This window comes from Gymnoscopelus microlampas (genome assembly GCF_963454915.1).
Source record: "Gymnoscopelus microlampas genome assembly, chromosome: 19".
NCBI lineage: Eukaryota > Metazoa > Chordata > Actinopteri > Myctophiformes > Myctophidae > Gymnoscopelus > Gymnoscopelus microlampas.
Genome location: NC_139956.1, coordinates 24,315,014 through 24,334,404, shown reverse-complemented (window position 1 = coordinate 24,334,404; position 19,391 = coordinate 24,315,014). Strand labels below are relative to the sequence as shown.

The window sequence follows — 19,391 nt, the reverse complement described above, 5'->3', positions numbered from 1 at the left end:
TAAGAACACAGGGATACATTTGCAGAGAAAAATAGACAAGTAAATCAAATGAAATAGATACAAAACGCAACAACAACAACAACACAATGTTCAGAGCAAAATGTCATGAGGAGAGCTATTTCTTTCTTCTCTACTTCAGGGGTCTTCAACGTTTTCAGACCAAGGACCCCCTAGCTGAGAGAGAGATGAAGCAGGGACCCCCTCTATATTGTATAAAATTGTGTTTCAGATTAAACTTTTTTTTATTACTTGGTCTGCTCTTTTTTCCCCTCTACACCTACACCTCCTTGCCAAAAATAGCCGATCTACAAGCTCACAACGTAGATCTGCTATTTTTGGCTAATGTTCTTCAGAAAAGGAATTCTAGGGTTCAAGTGGTTAATGTAAAAAACAAAAATCCTATCTCACAAAGATTTGGCGGACCCCCTATAGTGGCTATGAGGACCCCATAGTGGTCCCGGACCCCCTGTTGAAGACCCCTGTCCGCTAAAGAGACACAAAAAAAGAGCGACTGGAGCAGGAGATGCCACACATGTCTTGAGACGGATTTGAACCCACGGTGCCACACAGCCACGTTGGTACCTATACTATGAGGTACTGAGTCAGCATAAACCCCCCTCCCCCAAAGAGACGTTCGTCATAGTTATAGCTGTTTCAAACAAGCAAACCAAGCAACAACAAAAAAAACAAGGATTTTAGTACATTCAGTCACAATGCGGTCACACTATAACTCTCGGGGGGGTCGAGGAGCTACAATGGGTCCACACTCACCGAGGATGGATTTCCTACATGATTTTAAACAATGATTTTAATGGTACTCCTAAATGGAATTTAGGAGGAGCGAGGCATGAAAGAAAGCCAGAGAGAGAAAGAGAGAGAGAGAGAGAGAGAGAGGCATAGTGTGACCTCTTAGAATTGGGTATGAATGTGCGTGTCGGAGCGAGAGAGCCAGAGATGCAGAGAAAGAGAGAGAGAGAGAGAGTGAGCGAGAGAGACAGAGAAAGACTCGGAGTGAGAAATAAAGGATGCTAGTGGGAGCTACTCTTTCAGACGGCTGGAGACTGTCTGGGGCGTTCATTTCAGGGGCCAGCCTAAGTTCAAACCTCAAACAGGCCTTTATGGAAAAGAATTGTGTCCACAGGGTTCCCTCCGATGTGAATAGAATGTTTAATTAGAGTGTAATATAATCTGCGTTAAAGCAAGCATAAAAACATTCTGGCGCTCGTCCACGGGATTATAAGTGCTGTGTTATTTGCTGAGGCCCCCCCTCACCATACCACATCAACACCCCCCCCCCCCCCCCACCACCAACCAACTAGCTTTCTCTCTTCACCCCAAAGCTGCCTCGTCTCACCTCACCCCCCCCCCCCCCCCCCCTCCCATCCTTCGCCAGCACCCCAGCAGAGGGCCAGTTAATTCTGAACAAGAGCCGGGCCCCAGCAACGGCAAATATTTACAACCTTTATCATTCCCTGCGGTTTTTCTGTGGAGTAACTCTGTGGCCCACCCCCCTCCCCCCTCTCCATCTCCCCCCCCCCCCACCCCTCCCTCCGTTCTAGAGACGGAGACGTGTATAAGGCCTTTGTTTACGGTGAGAACAGCGAGGATATAAAACTCACATAAATATCTCACAGCTCTCTCATCTCATAGAGACGCCTGCTCTCTCTCATTCTCCCTCTCTCTCTCTCTCTCCTCGGTTGTGCACGTACGCATAGACACACAAACACACACACACAGCCAGACACACAAACAAACAACACACGACACACACTCACGTGTGCGCGTGCGAGCGAGCGCTCTGGCTTCAGTGTGTAACTAGTGTGTAACTGAACATATAAAAGTCCTCCACTGTTTGATTTAGTGGGGGGTTCTTGCTGGCACTACGCTACCGCCAGTTATCCCCGGACTATCCACGACTGTATTTGTTTAGAAAAGGCGATGTGGTTTACATTGTGTATACTGAGTTACTGGTTCTTAGCACTGCTGTAAATATGAGCCTGAGTGATGTGACATAACATTAAGAATAGCCTCTGTTTGAGACAGAGCATATATCGGCCTCTTTGCCTGAGGAACTAAATGAGGATTACATTGAGCAACAACAACAACCACAAAAAACTCTAACTATTAGGTGACCATTCAAATGTTAATCCCAAATAAATAATGCTCCCAATAAAATAAAATGTTATAAATAAAAACATTTCAATAAAAAGGGAAAAATAGAACATCAGACATCAACAACAAATCAGACTGTTCCATTTGTACACAATTATGCTAAATTTATGGTTTATTGTGTGCTGGTGTCATGCGCTGAAAATAGCAGCATCTACAAGCTCACAAGGCGCCGCATCGTGAGCTTGCAGATCTTCTATTTTTGGCACACCACAATGGCAATTTCGTATATATCAGGCTTTCTGAGGCCGATTCAAATGCCTTCTAAACCAGTAGTTTTTCGTGCCAAGGACCCCAAAATTGATATATATATGGCCGCGGAACCCCATCTGAAAATTATTTAAAAATACTACGTTTTTCAAACACTTTGGAGATTTCTAAAAAATGTCCAAAAATTGCAGATGTACAAGCTTGCAGCGCGGCACAAAGTGACCCGCTGTGATCTTGTATATCTAATGCTAATTATATATGTAATGCTAACGCTAATATCTAAAATGACACAGATGCTTTCATGGATTGAATTGGTTAAATTTACCACTCTGGATTTCGCTATGCAGGCTCTTACTGATGTAAAGCAGGAATGACAATATATGGACCTATACAGTAGAACACTATACTGTAGTGTAGACCATGGGGAAAGTAGGACGGCATTGCTTTACACTGCCCTCTTATACAGTTTGAGACAGCAATAAAATGGTGGCTTGGGAGGTTCACGTTATCTTTATGGCGTTTGAGGTTAGATAAGAGTGCTAAGACGAGAGAACAAGGACCTATTTAAGTCTATGGACGCTTGAGGAAAATCAGCCTCTAATCTCTTAAACTACTGACCTGGTTAATCTGCTAACTGACATCACTGATCTGTCTCATTAGTTAACCAGACGAACTGAATGCTCCCTTAAAGCCACTTACTGACCTCCCGTCTGTTAAAGCTAATGTCTGCAGTATTTTACAGTATGAGAGTTCTGAATGTCTGCAAACAAACATGTGGTGTGGTATTACCGGGTAGACTGTCTATGGATGGATATCTCCACAATATAAAATAAAGTGAAAGATTCTAGACACTTTATTGAATTGTTCTACTTTCAAATGGTTTATTGGGGCTTAACCCATTTAGACCCGGAACCCCTATACATTACTATACCTTTCAATCCGGGGAACCCCTTTTGGGGTAGTTATTGCTATGTACAGTATATAGCAACATCATTTTTTTGTAATTTTGGAATAAATATTTGAAGTTTTTCTGAAAACTTAGGTCAGGATTTAGAAGGCGTTTTTAGAATCGGCCTCAGGTCTAAATGGGTTAAACAAAAATTGCGTTGTTTATTTCGCCTCTCATACCAAATGTCAAGTGTAATATCAATAATTAAAGTAGCAATTCTTCTTAATAATAAACACAATTTGTAAAGTGATATACTGTAGTTATTGCAGTGACAGAGACAACAGAAGCAAAGCCAGTGACAGCTGTGTAAGTGAACGTGTGCGTGTGCTGACATGTCAACATTATTGTTCTGTTTAAGTAGCTGATCTATTCATTATCTCACTGACGAGCTGAACTACAGGCCTAACAACTAGTACCTATTTAATTACTTGAACCCTATGTACTTTGCTGACCAGAGTCCCCCCCCCTCCTTTCTTCCCTCTGTCTACACAAAATCTCTTTGGCGAAAATAGCAGATCTACATGCTCAAGCTCAAGCTCAAGTTCATTTGGGACAGTAGATTTCATGTGGTTAACTACTGCCCTAGTAAGCTGTTAAAACGAATTAAAAGACTGAATTGGTAATAGATTTACTGGTCTGTTAAACTACTGACATTGGGAATCTACAAATCTACTGACTGAATTAATAATCCATTTACTAAACTGTAAAACTACTGACTTAGTTAACCACCTATTGACGGATCTACTGACTGAATTAACCAACCATTTACTGATCTGTACAACTAGAACTACTGACTGAATTAACCATCCATTTACTGATCTGTACAACTAGTACTACTGACTGAATTAACCATCCATTTACTGACCTGTAAAACTAGTTCTACTGACTGAATTAACCATCCATTTACTGACCTGTAAAACTAGTTCTACTGACTGAATTAACCATCCATTTACTGACCTGTAAAACTAGTTCTACTGACTGAATTAACCAACCATTTACTGATCTGTAAAACTGCTGACCTGGCACTGCATTTAACCCATTAAAACCGGGAAAGCATCTGTGCCATTTTAGATTTTAGCGTTGGCTATTAAAAAATAGCAGATATACAAGCTCACAATCTGCTATTTTTGAAAAATCTTGAAAGTGTTTGGGGAGTCCTTAATTGGCATGAAAAAGTTTGAGAACTACTGATTTAGAAGGCACTTGTAGAATCGGCCTCAGGTCTTAAGGGGTTAAATGACTGACCAGGCAGGCCTGTCTCTTGTCTTCCCTCAAACTACTGCTCTTATAGATTTCTTAACCTGCTGTCTCAGCTGTTCTGCGGAATCATTATAGCACCATATTGGTCAGCCAACCTACCTTACGTGGTCTGTTATAACATGGCTTCCCATTATTGGGCCATATTGGCACCCTTATTGTTGAAGAAGAATAACTCAATAATTAACTCTGAGTAGAGCCCCGCCCCTCTTCCTTATCCTGGGTTGAATGTGAGAGTGTGTGAGCTGTGTCTTATCTGATCTCTTTTGTCTTGGGTTGATACTGTTTATTATCTTTTATAAATAATTTTGGTATAATATTTTATGTCATTAATTACTTTTTACTGTTGTCAATTATGTTGTATGTGTCAGAAAATTGCTCTTTGTTATATTGGTCTTGTCTACATGCTGTCTTTTCTATCTGCAAAGAAAGTGCAGGGCTTCCCAAACGTTTCCATGCCAAGAACCGCCAAATAGCCACAGCCTCTGGCTGCGGTCTCCCTATTGCGAAACGGCTTCTAGCAAACAAAAAAATCCACTACTTTTCACCGCTCCTTTCAAGTTAGCCCTGCTGACGGCCCCCCACTCTCGATACCTGTGTGTTATAATGCTAACCACATTGATTCGATGACCTGATTGTCCTGTGGAGCTGCCGATTTCCATCGATCAGATGAACCACTTAACATAACTGGTCCGTCAGCTACCGTCAGATCACTGTACCTGGCTGGTCTGGGGGCTGGACGGGTCGTACGACGGCACGTAGCTCTTGAGGGTGTCGGCGGGGTTGAGGTGGGGCGGGTAGCGAATGGTGGTGTGGGAGAAGTAAGGTGACGGCGCCGGGGGCAAGATGGCCGACGCTGAGAACTGCAGCGGCGAGTGGGGCGGCGGGCTCCTCGTCGATATAACTAGAAAGAGGCAGGAGAGGGAGAAACACACACAGAGAGAGAGAGAGAGAGAGAGAGAGAGAGAGAGATGAGCAATCTTGCTGTAAAACCGTTGAACTGTTCATCTGCCTAAAACTGAAACAGATGGACCTTCCGCCACCATGCTGCTCCGTCCTTGGTAATCTTCTGCGCTTCTCGTTGTTCATTTAACCCATTCAATCCGGGAACGCATCTACAAATTTGGCCGCAGACCCCCATCTGAAAATATTTTGTTCCAGGGACCCCCCCAGAAGCAAAGATTTGAGTCAAAAAATGTCCCTTTAAAAATATATAAGTATTCATAGATTTGCACACATTTTCAAAAATAACCAAAGTATAAAATGATGGTTATAGCTAAAATCTAAAATGACACAGATGCGTTCCCGAATTGAATGGGTTAATTTGTGCTGTAGGTTTTCTGGTGTGTCTTGTTCATAGCGAGCGTGTATCGCATGCCTCGCTGCAAACCAAATTTCCCTTTCCCAGACAATAAAGTTGGGAATAAATCACCATGGGATGAGAGTTAAGACAGGGAAAAAGAAAGAGAGTGAGAGATAGAAAGACTCAACCATGACCATGAAAACATTGGTCAGCTATATATAGTATTTATACAAAAAAAAAATGATGAGAGATTATACGCTGTATATATCTAAAGAAGAACTCATCACTTGAAAATAAGTGCATACTGTACTTTCAGGACAATAGTTTTGAACCATTAGTTATGCCATTTTAGATTGAAACTCTTAATTCATAAAGGACCCCCCGCAAAGTAAAAGTCTGATATCTGCGGCTAAGCTGCCAATAAGAGACTGTGATATTCTGCCTCTGTTTCATTTATTTGTATTACTTTTAAGCATGCACCGTGTACATTTGATATTGTTGTCCTGTTGTCCACATCTGAGTTTTTCCCTTGTTTCTTCCTCTTCTTACGACTATATTTTGCAAGTCGTTGGAGCTTGTACGTAAAAAAGTAAATGTACCCTCTCTTGCAAACTTGTGATCATGTGACAATAAACTTGAAAGTTGGAAGTACATAAAACAACCTTGATTTATGTGCGCCTCGGCCAGGAGCAGGCAGGACGTACTCACCACTGTGTCCTACACCTGTTAGGCCAGGGTGGTGGTGCTGGGAGAAAGTGCTGACTCGTGGCGAGGAGTCCTGCGGAGAGGTGGGGCTGAACAGAGGCTTCTCAGGCTTCTTCATGGTGGGGGAGGACATGTCTGCTGGAGGGAACACACACCCGCACACACGCACGCGCACGCACACACACACACACACACACACACACACACACACACACACACACACACACATATACACACACACAGTCCCGAAATCAGAAAACTCCCTGCAGGTCCATTATTAAGCCTGATTTATACTTAGTTGTGTGACTGTGTCCTGCGCTGAGAAGAGCAGATCTAAAAGCTGAGGATTTGACTGTGTATATACGTGCCAAGCAATCTATTACTCTGGCAGGATTTATGAGTCGCCATGTTGAATGGAATTCCACAAGGTGATGCCTGCTTCCCTTCGTACTTGTGACCTTTGACATTCAGTCACTCAGTAAATAATTCCCTTAAAGCACAATACAAAGGCATCAAAGTCTGTTCAAACGGCCACTTCCACCGCTCGACTATCATTTAGCCTGTTTTCTTTCTGTAAACTACAGATCCCACGAGCAACTTAAGTTGCTCATTACTGTCGTTCTGGGCTATGCGTGAGCCAGGATCGACCGTTACGGCCTGTGCCGTTTTCAATTTTCCGTGCCGAGGCGTCAGCGGCGTTCCGAGGGGAGCGAGATAACAAATAGAAGAGACTCTCGATGGTCTGCGTCAGGTGGCGGATCATTCTACGAACATTCATCAAGTGTTTTTTTTCCCCTTTTTTTCTTGCGGCCTGTCGCTGCTTCTTTTGTGCGCATAACTCTCACCTCATCCGTCTGTTCTCTCCCAAATTATCTATGTAAACGCTGTCGCTCAGGCATTTCCATTTTATTTGTCGACACTCTCGTTTTCCCACAGTGACGGAGGATCCACCTGAACGGCGGGAGAAGTGACTCATGCTCCGGAGAGGAGCGGGACAAAGGCGAGAGAGGAATCCGGGGGATTTCCCACTCCAAGGCAGTAAGAGGAAGCTGGCTTAAACGCTTTAGCTTTTGCAGATATACCTTTGAGGAGATGGATATCTGCACTGCTTGGCGGTTAGCATGCATTATAAATAGAAAATCCCTTTTGGAAATGGATGAATGCCTGCAAATAATTTGCCTCTGTTTTGCTTCCGAAGTCCTGCAAGGAAATCGACCGATGAAAAGGACGCATCAACTGGATATATACATAATATATTTATAATAGATATAAAAATAGGTGAGGAAATGTTAGTGTTATTGTTATCAACCCAAGTGCAAACATGGAATTCCTTTGATATCAATCTGATCTCTTCTGTAGTACATTGCAAGCACACATGTGTTCATAAGTGCTCAAAAGGTATATGAACCACTTAAAACCTATATACTTCCTTGCACGTGAAATTGCGAAAATAGCCGATCTATAAGATCCCAACGTGTTGCAACGCAATTGAGATTGTAGATCTCCCGAATGTTTGCCTATTATGAAATACCCAGAATAGGGATGCTAGGGTTCATGTGGTTTAAGGAGGGGCATGCATGTAAATCTACACACACACACACAGATGCACGCACACAAAAACAAAATGCTGCACACAAATTACAGTCTATAAAATGTTCTTTCCTAGGGCCAAAAACCCCCAACACACGACAGCAAGGATTCCTTCTACCGCACGCTGAGGTCTCGCCAAACAACAGCCATGTGCACGAAATGACCGCTTGGCACTTGGACGGGCTCATATGGGTTTAATATCACCCCACTTCACTTTTATTCTCTCCTAACAGAATAATGGCCTGCTTTCAAGAGTTCTGCCTTTCTCCTCACCCCTCAGTATGTATGTATAAGGCTCCGGGCCCAGAGATGGTGTGGCGATTGGGGCCCCCTGCCTCTAAGGGCACGCGTACCCCTGCTGACCCGGGGTCAAACCCCGCCAGTGCCTTCTTTCCTTTGTCTCCCCTGCTGTGCCCCTCTCAAGGCTAATTTATACTTCGCATCGACACTTTCTTCAGCTGAAAACGCGTCATCTCTGTTAGCCGACACGGTCGTCTGACGAAGCATAAATTAGCCTTTTAGCCTTCCTATTGTGACGATGAAGAAAAGCCACTAAGGGGGAGCCTGGACTGCTTGCTTTCCTTTTCAAAAAAAGGTGCAGAGGAGAAAAAGCCTTGCAGGCCTTAAGACACCAGGAGGTGCACTAAAGCTAAAATCACAGCAGGCCTCGTTGAGGAAAGGTGGAACATTTTGTACCCGATCGTTCCGTCCTGTCACAGTCAGGCTTAAATGCTTCCAACAACCTCTGCTGGTTGAGGCCAGGGGCTGTGGGAGTGGGGCCGCGGTGCGCACACTGCGTAAAGGAGTCAGGGGAGAGGGAGAATGATCCGGAAACACGGGACAGGGAGGCCTTAATTAAAAGGGCGTCAGGGCCTCAGCTCTGCACCGGGAGACAAGGTAATGAGACGTGCATGACGTCCCGCGAGGATCTCCCTTGTTCCGTCTCTCGCACGTGCACGCGCTCTGAGACAGTTAAGTGTACAGTATACAGGCGCATGCGCGTGCAATCGCACTTATGCACTTTCCCTTCTATTTTGTTCACACTCAGAGACCTAGTCAAGTACGCACATGAAAAATCCCACGCGCATGCACACAAAACAAATGTTCCCTTTGCTGTCTTTCTGTCTCTTTCTGTGTCTGGGCCGGCCACCTGTTGAGACAGACTACTCCACAGAGACCTACTTGCTTCTGAGTCAAGTTCAAACACAAGCCGTCACACCTGCCTCTCCTATTAACACACACACACACACACACACACACACACACACACACACACACACACACACACACACACACACACACACACACACACACACACACACACAAAGAGGCATGCACACACACACACACAAAGAGGCATGCACTAAACGTGCTTGGTTTTTTTTCGCATGCAGGCAGGCTACAAATAAAACTGGCTTGTTTTCTTCACGACACAGATACACACTTTTTAACACATATCATGTACGGCTCTAATTATCTCTCTGCATAATCACAAAATGCAAACAAACACACACGCAAACATTTTTCTGACATGCACACTCACGTACAGTGCAGGCGTACAGTTTCACCTTTCACACCTTTACACAGCTGCAGTATTAATTTAGCTTTGAGCTTTAATTTTAAATGACCTTATAACCAGTCGTGTACTTTACATCTACGTGCGAACAGGAAGGACTGGTGCACGATCAAAGACGTGCACTCGTACCAACGGGGATTTTCTCACATGTTGAGCCACGATATAAAGATTGATTTCACGATAAGAGATACTGTGACACATTAAACCTCCAGGTCGTAGCCGTAGCATGTTTAACAGTGGACTGAACTCAATGAACACAAACAGCCTACGATATTTGCAGGGTTTCTTTGTAAAATACTACAGGCCTACAGATAGATCTGGGGGAATATTCTACACTATATTAAAGTCACTCTCCAATATCTCTAATCAATCCAGTAAAAGCATAACCATTTTGTAAATCTGCAAATTAACAATCAAGTGACCTTTAAAAAAAGTACCATCATTTGTTTTCATTTGGTGCTATCAATATGTAACGTACAGTACACGATGTCTCACTTTTATGATGATCAATGACAGATATCTAACTTTTCAGGGGGAAAAACATCTCCTCATTTGCATCGGCAAACGTTGAGGGAGCTACAGCTTTCCGATTCAAACTGTATTTTGAATGGGGTTTAAGTTTTTTATGACAGCGGGGGTGCCTGAGGCAATCCATGTCCTGGTGTGCATTTAGGTAGAGTTGAAGGAGTTCATGAGCACGGAACACATGGAGGGAGGAACCAGGTGCGATGCTAGTTCATCTGCATTGCATTGTGCACAGGATAGCAGAGATAAGCCTGACTCATTACAGTGTGGAGGGTTCACGCGGTGCATTCAGCCGGTGTTGAAATTAGGCTTAGCATTAGCTTTGAAAGTAGCGTTACGTGTATGCTAATGTTCTTGTGCATACTGTAGATCAACATTTTGACCTTAATCACTCTGTGGCAGTAGCCTAAAGGTTAGCAAAGCAGACCTGCCACCCCACAGGTCACCTGCTTGAATTAGCACACCAGCTGGAGAGAATCACAACAGGAAGAGTGAATGAGTCAGCAGCTACTGCTGAGGTGTTGCTGTTACTGGTACAGTTCCCACTTCCCAGCAGTGATTGTATATTAATGATTGTATGTTACTGCATGACTGTGATGCAGGATGTTGTCGTTGCATTAAAATACAACCACGGCTTTCCCTCCCATTGTCCATATTAGCCATCACTGGCACTATTACGGTACTTTATGTACTGTATACTGTGTGAATACACTACATTGCCTTTACACTGGCGCTATCACTTCATGTATACTGTATGTGACACATTTCATACATATTTGAGAGACTGAGGTGCTCTTATTTTCATTAAATGTTTTGAGTATATGTTACTTTTCTCATGATTATTTGTGGAAGCTTGCATACACCTATAAATAATAAACAATGTGACAATGAACTTGCAAGTTGAAGTTCATACACTGAGTATGACGTAAGAGGAAAATGGCCACAGTGTGAATATGGACAATTCCTCGTACTCTCGGGCTTCCGAATATAAACAGTAAAATTGACAATCCTCACCTCCGTCTCGGTCATGCCAATTGGCACGACTACTGGCTGGTGAACTGGGTGAGGAGTAGAAGTCCGGACCAGTGGGGCTCGTCTCCATGTTCTCATCCATGTTGATGGTCTTGGGCCTTTTACTGTGGAGAAGGACACCTTCATGGCTCATGCTGGCAAAGGTGGTTCGCATGATATCGAGTCATTTATCCCATTAAGACCTGAAGCTGATTCTACAAATGCCTTCTAAATCAGTAGTTCTCCAGCTTTTTTTTTTTTTTTGTAATTCAAAATTAATTATTCAACATTTTTCAAACACTTTCAAGATAAAAAAAAAAAAAAAATCAAAAATAGCAGATGTACAAGCTCGCTTGTGTATCTGCTATTTTTGAATAGCCAACGCAACAATCAAAAATGACACTTTCCCGGTTTTAATTGGTTATATTAGCTAAAAATGTTCTACAGTCTCAACCTACAATATAAATCATATTAATATATGATATAAATCCACATAACAATCTTTGATATAGTTGCTATAATACAAAGAAATTTATTTAATTATGGCAAATAGACAAATCTTTATCAAATAGGTATAACTTGCTTGTTTTACAAATCTGACTTTCATGCACAGTACAAATACATGTATGGATTATGTGTTGTTCATAAATCATGCAGTTATGAGTGAGCTATGCTTTCATGTCCACTGACCTGCCAGGGGGTGAGGAAAGGGAACGATGTAGCCCCACACTAGAGTTCAGGTCGTGGTAATAGGGCTGGCTGGGCATTTCGGCCATGGAGAAGTTTACCCCGGCCCCCTGGGTGATGGGCACTGTGGAGGAGAGAGAGAGGGGTGGTAGAGAGAGGTACTACAGTTAGTGTTGGACTTTTCACAAATAGACATATTGTACTTTCGACTCCACTACATTTTTAGGAAGGCAATCTTGGGACCCAAACTTAGAATTATTATATTATTATTATTTAATTAACCACTTAAGCCCTATAGTGGAAAATAGCCGATCGGGGGGTGGGCATTGATATTAAAAAGAAAATGTACTTTTGTAATTTGTACTTTGTACTTTGAATCGTTGAGTATTTCTATTTACTTGGGTATACAGTATACTGTACTTTGTCAACAACTGGTAGCCTTTGTAAAAGTCTCTATTCAGGTATTATAGCAGTATCGTCCTTGTCCTGCATCAATAACATGCATAACTCTTTTCATGAAGTTACATTATGTTAAAACATTACGGTAATAATTATACTGTAACTTCTTCTAAACCACTTTATAGTAAAAAAAAAAAATACAAAAAAAGTGGGTCTACTACAATGGGAAGTGTAAATCATTTGTGTTTGATTATATGAACCAGACATGAGAGGTAATATAGATAACATATACAGTACAAACAGAGAAATATAATACTACGGTATCTGAAAACAAAGGGCTCACATAAAGACTTTGTTTGCTACCCTGTTGTACATACAGAGCATGTACGGTATACAATTATTTTAGCAAATCGCCATTACAAGTCTCCACATTGTCCACTTATGGCCTCCTCCACCATCACCACCGCGGACAAAATATAGCGAGCTGGAAACATTTGATGAATGATTCCTGTGCATCTTGGGGAAGTCTCTCAGTTATGCTCTCATAATGCATCCAAAGGGCTTCTTGTCGTCGTTGCTGTGGCCCAGTACAGTAAAGCACTGTTCTGTTCTGTGCCGTCTCCCTGCATAGTGATTTACAGTAGAAGAGAGGTGTCCATTTTCTCGCTGCGGTCGAGGCGGGGGGATATTGTTTCAAGGGAGGATGGGCGAATGTTTACAGAACAAAAGCAGCCCGCCAGACCTCTCTTCCTCCCTTCCCCTCCCTCTCTCTCTCTCTCTCCTTCTCCTTCTCTCTCTCTCGCTCTTCTCCCAGTGTGTGGCCTCTGTAAGAGAGCCCCCACAGCATGGGCGGTTGGTCGGTCGGTTGGGTTTGGAGTCGATGAGAGGATGGAGTGTGTAGTGGTGTCTGTTGTGGTCTGAGGTTCACCACTGGCACGGTCCCTCGGCCAGCCTCTGCCCCGGCTGGCAAGCTGCAGCAGCCCCTGGCACCGTCCCCTACCCACTGCTAGCCATACCAGGCTGTATGTGGCCGAATGCTTCCGGACAGAGAACAGTGAATGTAGTGTGTGGGGGGAGGGGGGGGGGGGGGGGGGGTCACTGTCATTCAATGCCAACTGGCACCCGACCACCTCTTTTGTCTTATACTGTATAATTATATCCAAGTAACTTTTCTTTTAATACTACTTAGTTGTCGTTTATTTTAAGGTTTGACTTCTAAGAGGTACAAATACATTTGTTTTTATTTGGTCGTCTCACAGAGCTTTTCCTTCCTTTAAGCATGCACTAAGTACTATGTTGGGTTCACAAAAGGACATAAACAGAATGCACACTGAATGTTCATGCGTCTTAGTTCAGCAGCTCCTTGAGCCTATAAATGTACTACAGCATACTCATTCCGGGGTCCTCTTTTCCAATAATGAGTATCCTTGTCGAAAGGCCAGATTGCAAGTCAGCCTTGAACTCTATAGCGATCCCTTTGATGGTCTTCAAAGACCGTCTCAAGAGCCTGGAAACCAGAGTGGAGAGTGGGGAGGGGAGACGCGTTGATGGACAAGCCGGCGCTCAGAAATCTACCCGGGGAGTGGTCGTCTGAGTGAGTGACAATTCCTGTGCGTCCGATTTTGCCTTGTTAAAATTCCAGTTTGACTTTAGCCAACCTCGCAGAAGCTGGCGAAGGCCGCCTGAGAGGAAAACACACCGTCGCTGTGGCCATCTGGTCAGGGGGCGCAAATTAAAAACAACAAGAACAAACACAATATCTTTCAAAGGGATGCTTGTCAGGTGTGTCAGCGCAGGGAGCTTGCAGCTTTCAGGTCATAAATGGTCAAGGAGACTGGATCTCTGAGCACAGATCAACACGGCTGTACTTTGAAACAAAAGGGAGAAGATGGAACATATAATACCTGTAAGGTCATTTATACTATACTTTTTAAGTATCTTTTATTGCATTTGTTATCTAGATTTAGTGCTCTGTTGTTGCCCTAATTTCCGCTCCAGGGTCAATAAACTTGATCGTATGTCAAAACAACAGACACCCAACTCCAGCGTTCAATGCCTACTGCAGTTCATGATTCTTGCTCAATTCGGTTGTTGGCTTTTTAAACAAAGCATGGGTGAAGTATTGACCCCCCGCCCCCTGTTAGAGTGTCAACAAAGTGAAAACATTCAAGAAAATATTAAACCCATAAACCCGACACACCTACATGTGAAAATGCATGACACATACAGGAACGTTTCACATAAATACGGGTAATGAACCAAGGTTGGCTGGCGTGTACAATAGGTGAATAAATTCATTGTGTGCTGGTGGCATGTCCCAGAGCCATGGCAGCAGCTTTGGAACGGTACAGGTAAATATCGCCCCAGGGAGACAGTGTCCTCAGCTAGCAAGAGAGACCAGAGATTCCGAAAGAGCTGTCAACAGCTTTGAGATGAGCAGGCATGTCTGTACAAACATGCACACGCTCATACGCACACGGATGTACAGTAAAGCGTTTTGTTCCAGGGGCAGGACTTGCCCAACTGGATTTACAACAACCCCCACCGCAGTAGGCTACATCAGATCTGTGTGAATCCACACGGCAGAAGGGATTCAGTAAGGATTGGCATAATTGTGACTTCGAGTTGGGTAGATTTTCTTGTGACACTGATTCATTCACAACACCCACCAAATGCCCCAAATCCCCTAGCTTCATATTATGTACTGGCACATACTGTACACACAAACACAGAATGTTGGGTTTTGTGCATACTAGATTCCAACGTACAGTATGTGTTCTTATAGCCTACTGTACATTCTGATTGTATCTGAGGACAAAGTACTTACTTCTGGAGACTCGCACCAGTTCTTGAACACTGAAGACACCTGATTTGATGAAGCTGTCTTCCAAGTAACCTGCAGACACAAGAACGTACAACAACTGATTAAGAAATGAATTATTAATTATAATTCATGTAGTAAATATTAGTCCAACAGAATTGATACTTTTTTTTTTAAGATTCATTATTGGCATTTAAAGTATTTTATTTCTGATAGGTCAAATAAACAGAGAGACAGGAAAGGTTGGAGAGAGGGGATGAAACGCAATAATGTGCCTCGGGTCGGATTTAAACCATGCGGGTCAACTGCGGGAAGGACTTTAGCCTTATTTATATGGTACTGCATGTGCTCTTACCCTGTGAACCACCGGGCGCCCCAGACATGATACTTTAACTATTCACTGTTTACTTGCACAGCAAGGTAAAAGGAATTGTTGGCTTGAATGTTACAATAACTAGGCTAATTTATTCTAATGTGAAATGATGCCATGAGAATTGGTGACTGTCAGCTTTAATATATTTTCAGCCTTTTTCAACAGCCCACTTAAAGAACCATGGTGCACAGTGCCAAAGCCTTGTTGACAGCTTAAGTTTGTATTGAATAAAAAATTCAGCTCTAAACTAAACTGACATCACACTGAAATGGCAGGGATTCTGAAGACAACAAAACTTGCTTCTACAGAGCTCATCCAACATGACAACAACCACCGTATAATGCACTTTTTTTGCAAACAGTGGGACCCATTTGTGGGTCGCGGATCCATTTTCGTGGGTCATGAATATCGCTTTATTTTTTGTTTCCTGAATTGTGTCATTAATTATTATTTTGAATGATTTTCTAAAGATGTCCAAAAATGTTCATGAATTTTTCAAAAGAAAAAAAAAAAAAATACAAATAATCAAAGAAATTCCCTAAATTTGAAAACAAATGTTTAAGAAGTAGTGAAAATAGCAGATCTGCAAGCTCGCAACGCGGCGCGATGAGCTTGTAGATCCGTTATTTTCACTACTTTGGGTCCTGGGCAATCCTGATTTCTCTTTTGGGTCTTCAGCTAAAACGTTTGAGAACCACTAGTATAATGTATACAGTAGATCAAGTCTGCATGTATTGTACTACTGTACACTGTACAATAGTGAACAGTGGTAGATGAAAAACCGACATGGAGGGAGGATGACATGTGCAGTACATACATAATGTATTTAACTGTGCATCAAATATAAACACACAGAGCTTAAATATGAGATTTATCGTGTCAATATTGATGGTGGTTCTGTTATGTCAAGCCCCAGTGCCTTCAGAGCTCATAGCGTTATTCAGCGCAAATAGGCCAGCGCAGGAATCAGCGATCATAATCCAAAAAGCCATCATTCAAGTAAAACAGCTAGAAGTTATCAACACCCAAATGACTCAGGTCTGAGCTTTGATGTAAATGCCCATGGATCCTAGCAGCTGTGCCAGGATGATAGGCAATGGGTAAGCGGAGCGCGTGCAGCTGGATTGGCACCTACAAAGTGTAATGCCTCGGCTTCGAGTGAGCCAAGGGCTAGCACGGGGGGAACTGTGCCACTGCCGACAAGGGGCCTTCCAGGCCCTGAGTCATTGGCTCGCTGGCGTGTTTTGCTTGGCAGCCATGTCGGCAGAACCTGCTCTTGAGGTAGAAAACTAATTACGCTTCCCAAACTATTTTCATTCCTGGATAGTGACGACACATGGCGCAGGTCAGTCCAGGGGAGCGGAGCTGGGGCTGTCAAAAGAATATGCTCCCAGACAAGCCATTTTTATACCGGCTCGTCTGGATGTATTGCGCACTGGTGGTGGCTGGTGCCAAGTCTGCAGTCAAACTTTCACTCTTGGCAGAGTCTTGGCAAACAGGGATGTGTTCTTACTTCATTAGAACAGCGCGCATTTGATGTTGCCCGCTGAGAAAGTGACAATACAGTTTTTTTTATGATCCAATAAAACTGAGCTTCCCTAACATTTTTTACTTGTACATCGAAACATACCCTCCAAAAATAATTCAACGCATCCAGAAATGAGACCTGGCATTTGTTGCCAAAAAAAAGGGGTGGCACTCTACTTTAAGCCTGTGTCTATAATGCATTATAAATATTCTGCTTTATAATGTATTTGTAATGCTGTATAATTACAATTATAAGCATTGATAACAATGATAAGTACTCAAAATGCTTTAGAACAATAATCATAACACCATTATAAATAATTTCATAATCACTTATAAGGCCAAGTATCATAATACTTCATGATTTCTGGTCAATTCCAGACTTTAGCTTTTTCTATAATTCTCATAGTTGTAATACATAATAATAATAATTTCATAATGCATTAAAATGACTTATAATGTGTGATTATAATTCACTGTAAGTGGTTTCTGGTTGCTTTCAGTATAAATCATTACATCCATGCAAGAACATTACACAAAACATTTCTGCCAACTGTACACCTCCATGAATTACTTTACATAAAGTAACCAGTGACCACTTATAGAGACTTATAATCACACTAGAATGCACTATATGTGATTATAATGCATTTGTGAAATTATTATAATGTATTACAACTATGATTATTATAACACACTATGATCCTGGCCATGGGTTGGTGAGTCTGTGAGTGACCAGCAATAATGATACTTGATGTTATAAGTACATAACAAATAATAATAATAACAAAATATGTTTTATTATGTGTTATGGTTATTATAATAATAAATAATTAAGAGTACCTGAGTGATAGCAGTTTATAATTTTATAGTTTATAAATATAATAATATAACAATTTGAATTCAGTTTATTTCCAGGTATATGAGGACATTGCCTCAGTGAGTTTGGTTTACTAACTACAGTGAATAATAATAACAGCAGTATAAAGGCATAATTCCACATTAAACACTTAAACTGAAAATTGTTGATCTACGAGATTGTAGATCTCATATATTCACAGAATATTTATATATTTCTACCAAATGTTTGTCTGTTTTAGCAGAATGTTTGTCTATTTTTGCCTATTATAGACATGAACAGAATTGGGATGCAAAAGGTAAAACCATCCCCCTTTTCCTTCTGCAGTCGCACCTCAAAGAATGACAAAGGGAATGTTTTTGGTTCAGTGTGTTTTGAGATTTGTAAAGAAAAAATTGAAAAATATGTATTTTTTCCCTGTTTGCTTTGGAATGAAAACTAACTTTTTTTATTCAGAGTGAAAAAGGAATAATCCATAGGCACCCTGACCCTAGGGTTCATCTGGTTATTTCAAAATATAAAGGTGAAAAGCGTAAGGATTGAACACTTGCTATTTTGTTTTTTTGTTTTGTTTTTTCACAGCGACGGCACCACATGGTCCCGTCTGGGAGAAGTCACAGGGTTCACGTCAGATAAGACTCATTGGAATGGAGAGGAGGATACAGTGTGTACATAGGCCACTGTACCGCGGGGGAGTTCTATGGAAGGAACAATGGGGTGATGACAAGGAGCAGAGGACGAATGGCACTGCACATACCTGGAGGTGGATTCTTGCCTGGCTCATTGTTACTGGGACTTCCTGACTGCTGCAAGTCTGCAAACACACAGAGAGAGAGAGAGGGAGAGAGAAAGAGAGGGAGAGAGAGAGAGAGAGAGAGAGAGAGGACAAGATAAGTATATGAGGACATTGACCGACATAAACCTTTATTGTGACACATATTATTTTCTGGAAGCAGATTAAGACCTGAGGCCGATTCTGCAATTGCCTTCAAAATCAGTAGTTCTCCCACATTCAAGATTTGTCAGAAATGTTCAAAAATAGCAGATGTACAAGCTTGCAGTGCGGCACGTAGTGACGCGCTGTGAGCTTGTATATCTGCTATTTTTGAAAAGCCAAAAAATTAAACAGACGCTTTACCGGTTTTAATGGGTTAAAATACTTGTACTGAGCAATTGAACTCAGAACTCCAGTTCTGTGTTGTAATCCCAGCTGGAGTGACCGTTACAGTGTTAGACCTTAAACAAGGAAAGACGTTAGACCGAAATGCAAATTCCTTTAATTCACTGGTGACTTATAAAAATAAAAAAAGTCCAGTGATTATAATGTAGCAAAACCGCTGTGGTGATAGGCCCGACCACCACTGTTCTTTTCTCAGGAACACTCTAGGCAAGTGTCCACCCAAGGACCCAAATACATTTATTTTGTATTC

General features: G+C 42.2%; 1 protein-coding gene across 5 annotated transcripts in view; it reads right to left on the bottom strand.

Moving 5' to 3' along the window:
- The window catches only part of LOC311035459 (nuclear factor 1 B-type-like), a 92,339-nt gene that overhangs the window by 18,222 nt on the left and 54,726 nt on the right, over window positions 1-19,391 (bottom strand). For 3 of the 5 annotated variants that reach the window (XM_084043678.1, XM_084043676.1, XM_084043680.1), the window contains exons 3-8: window positions 18,719-18,775; window positions 15,209-15,277; window positions 11,986-12,106; window positions 11,299-11,420; window positions 6,597-6,731; window positions 5,305-5,489 (exon numbers count right to left, since the gene is read on the bottom strand). In XM_084043678.1, the coding sequence (XP_083899804.1) occupies window positions 5,305-5,489; window positions 6,597-6,731; window positions 11,299-11,420; window positions 11,986-12,106; window positions 15,209-15,277; window positions 18,719-18,775 (689 nt within the window). The remainder of the gene's footprint in view (window positions 1-5,304; window positions 5,490-6,596; window positions 6,732-11,298; window positions 11,421-11,985; window positions 12,107-15,208; window positions 15,278-18,718; window positions 18,776-19,391) is intronic. The other 2 variants (XM_084043679.1, XM_084043677.1) reach the window with 1 other exon arrangement.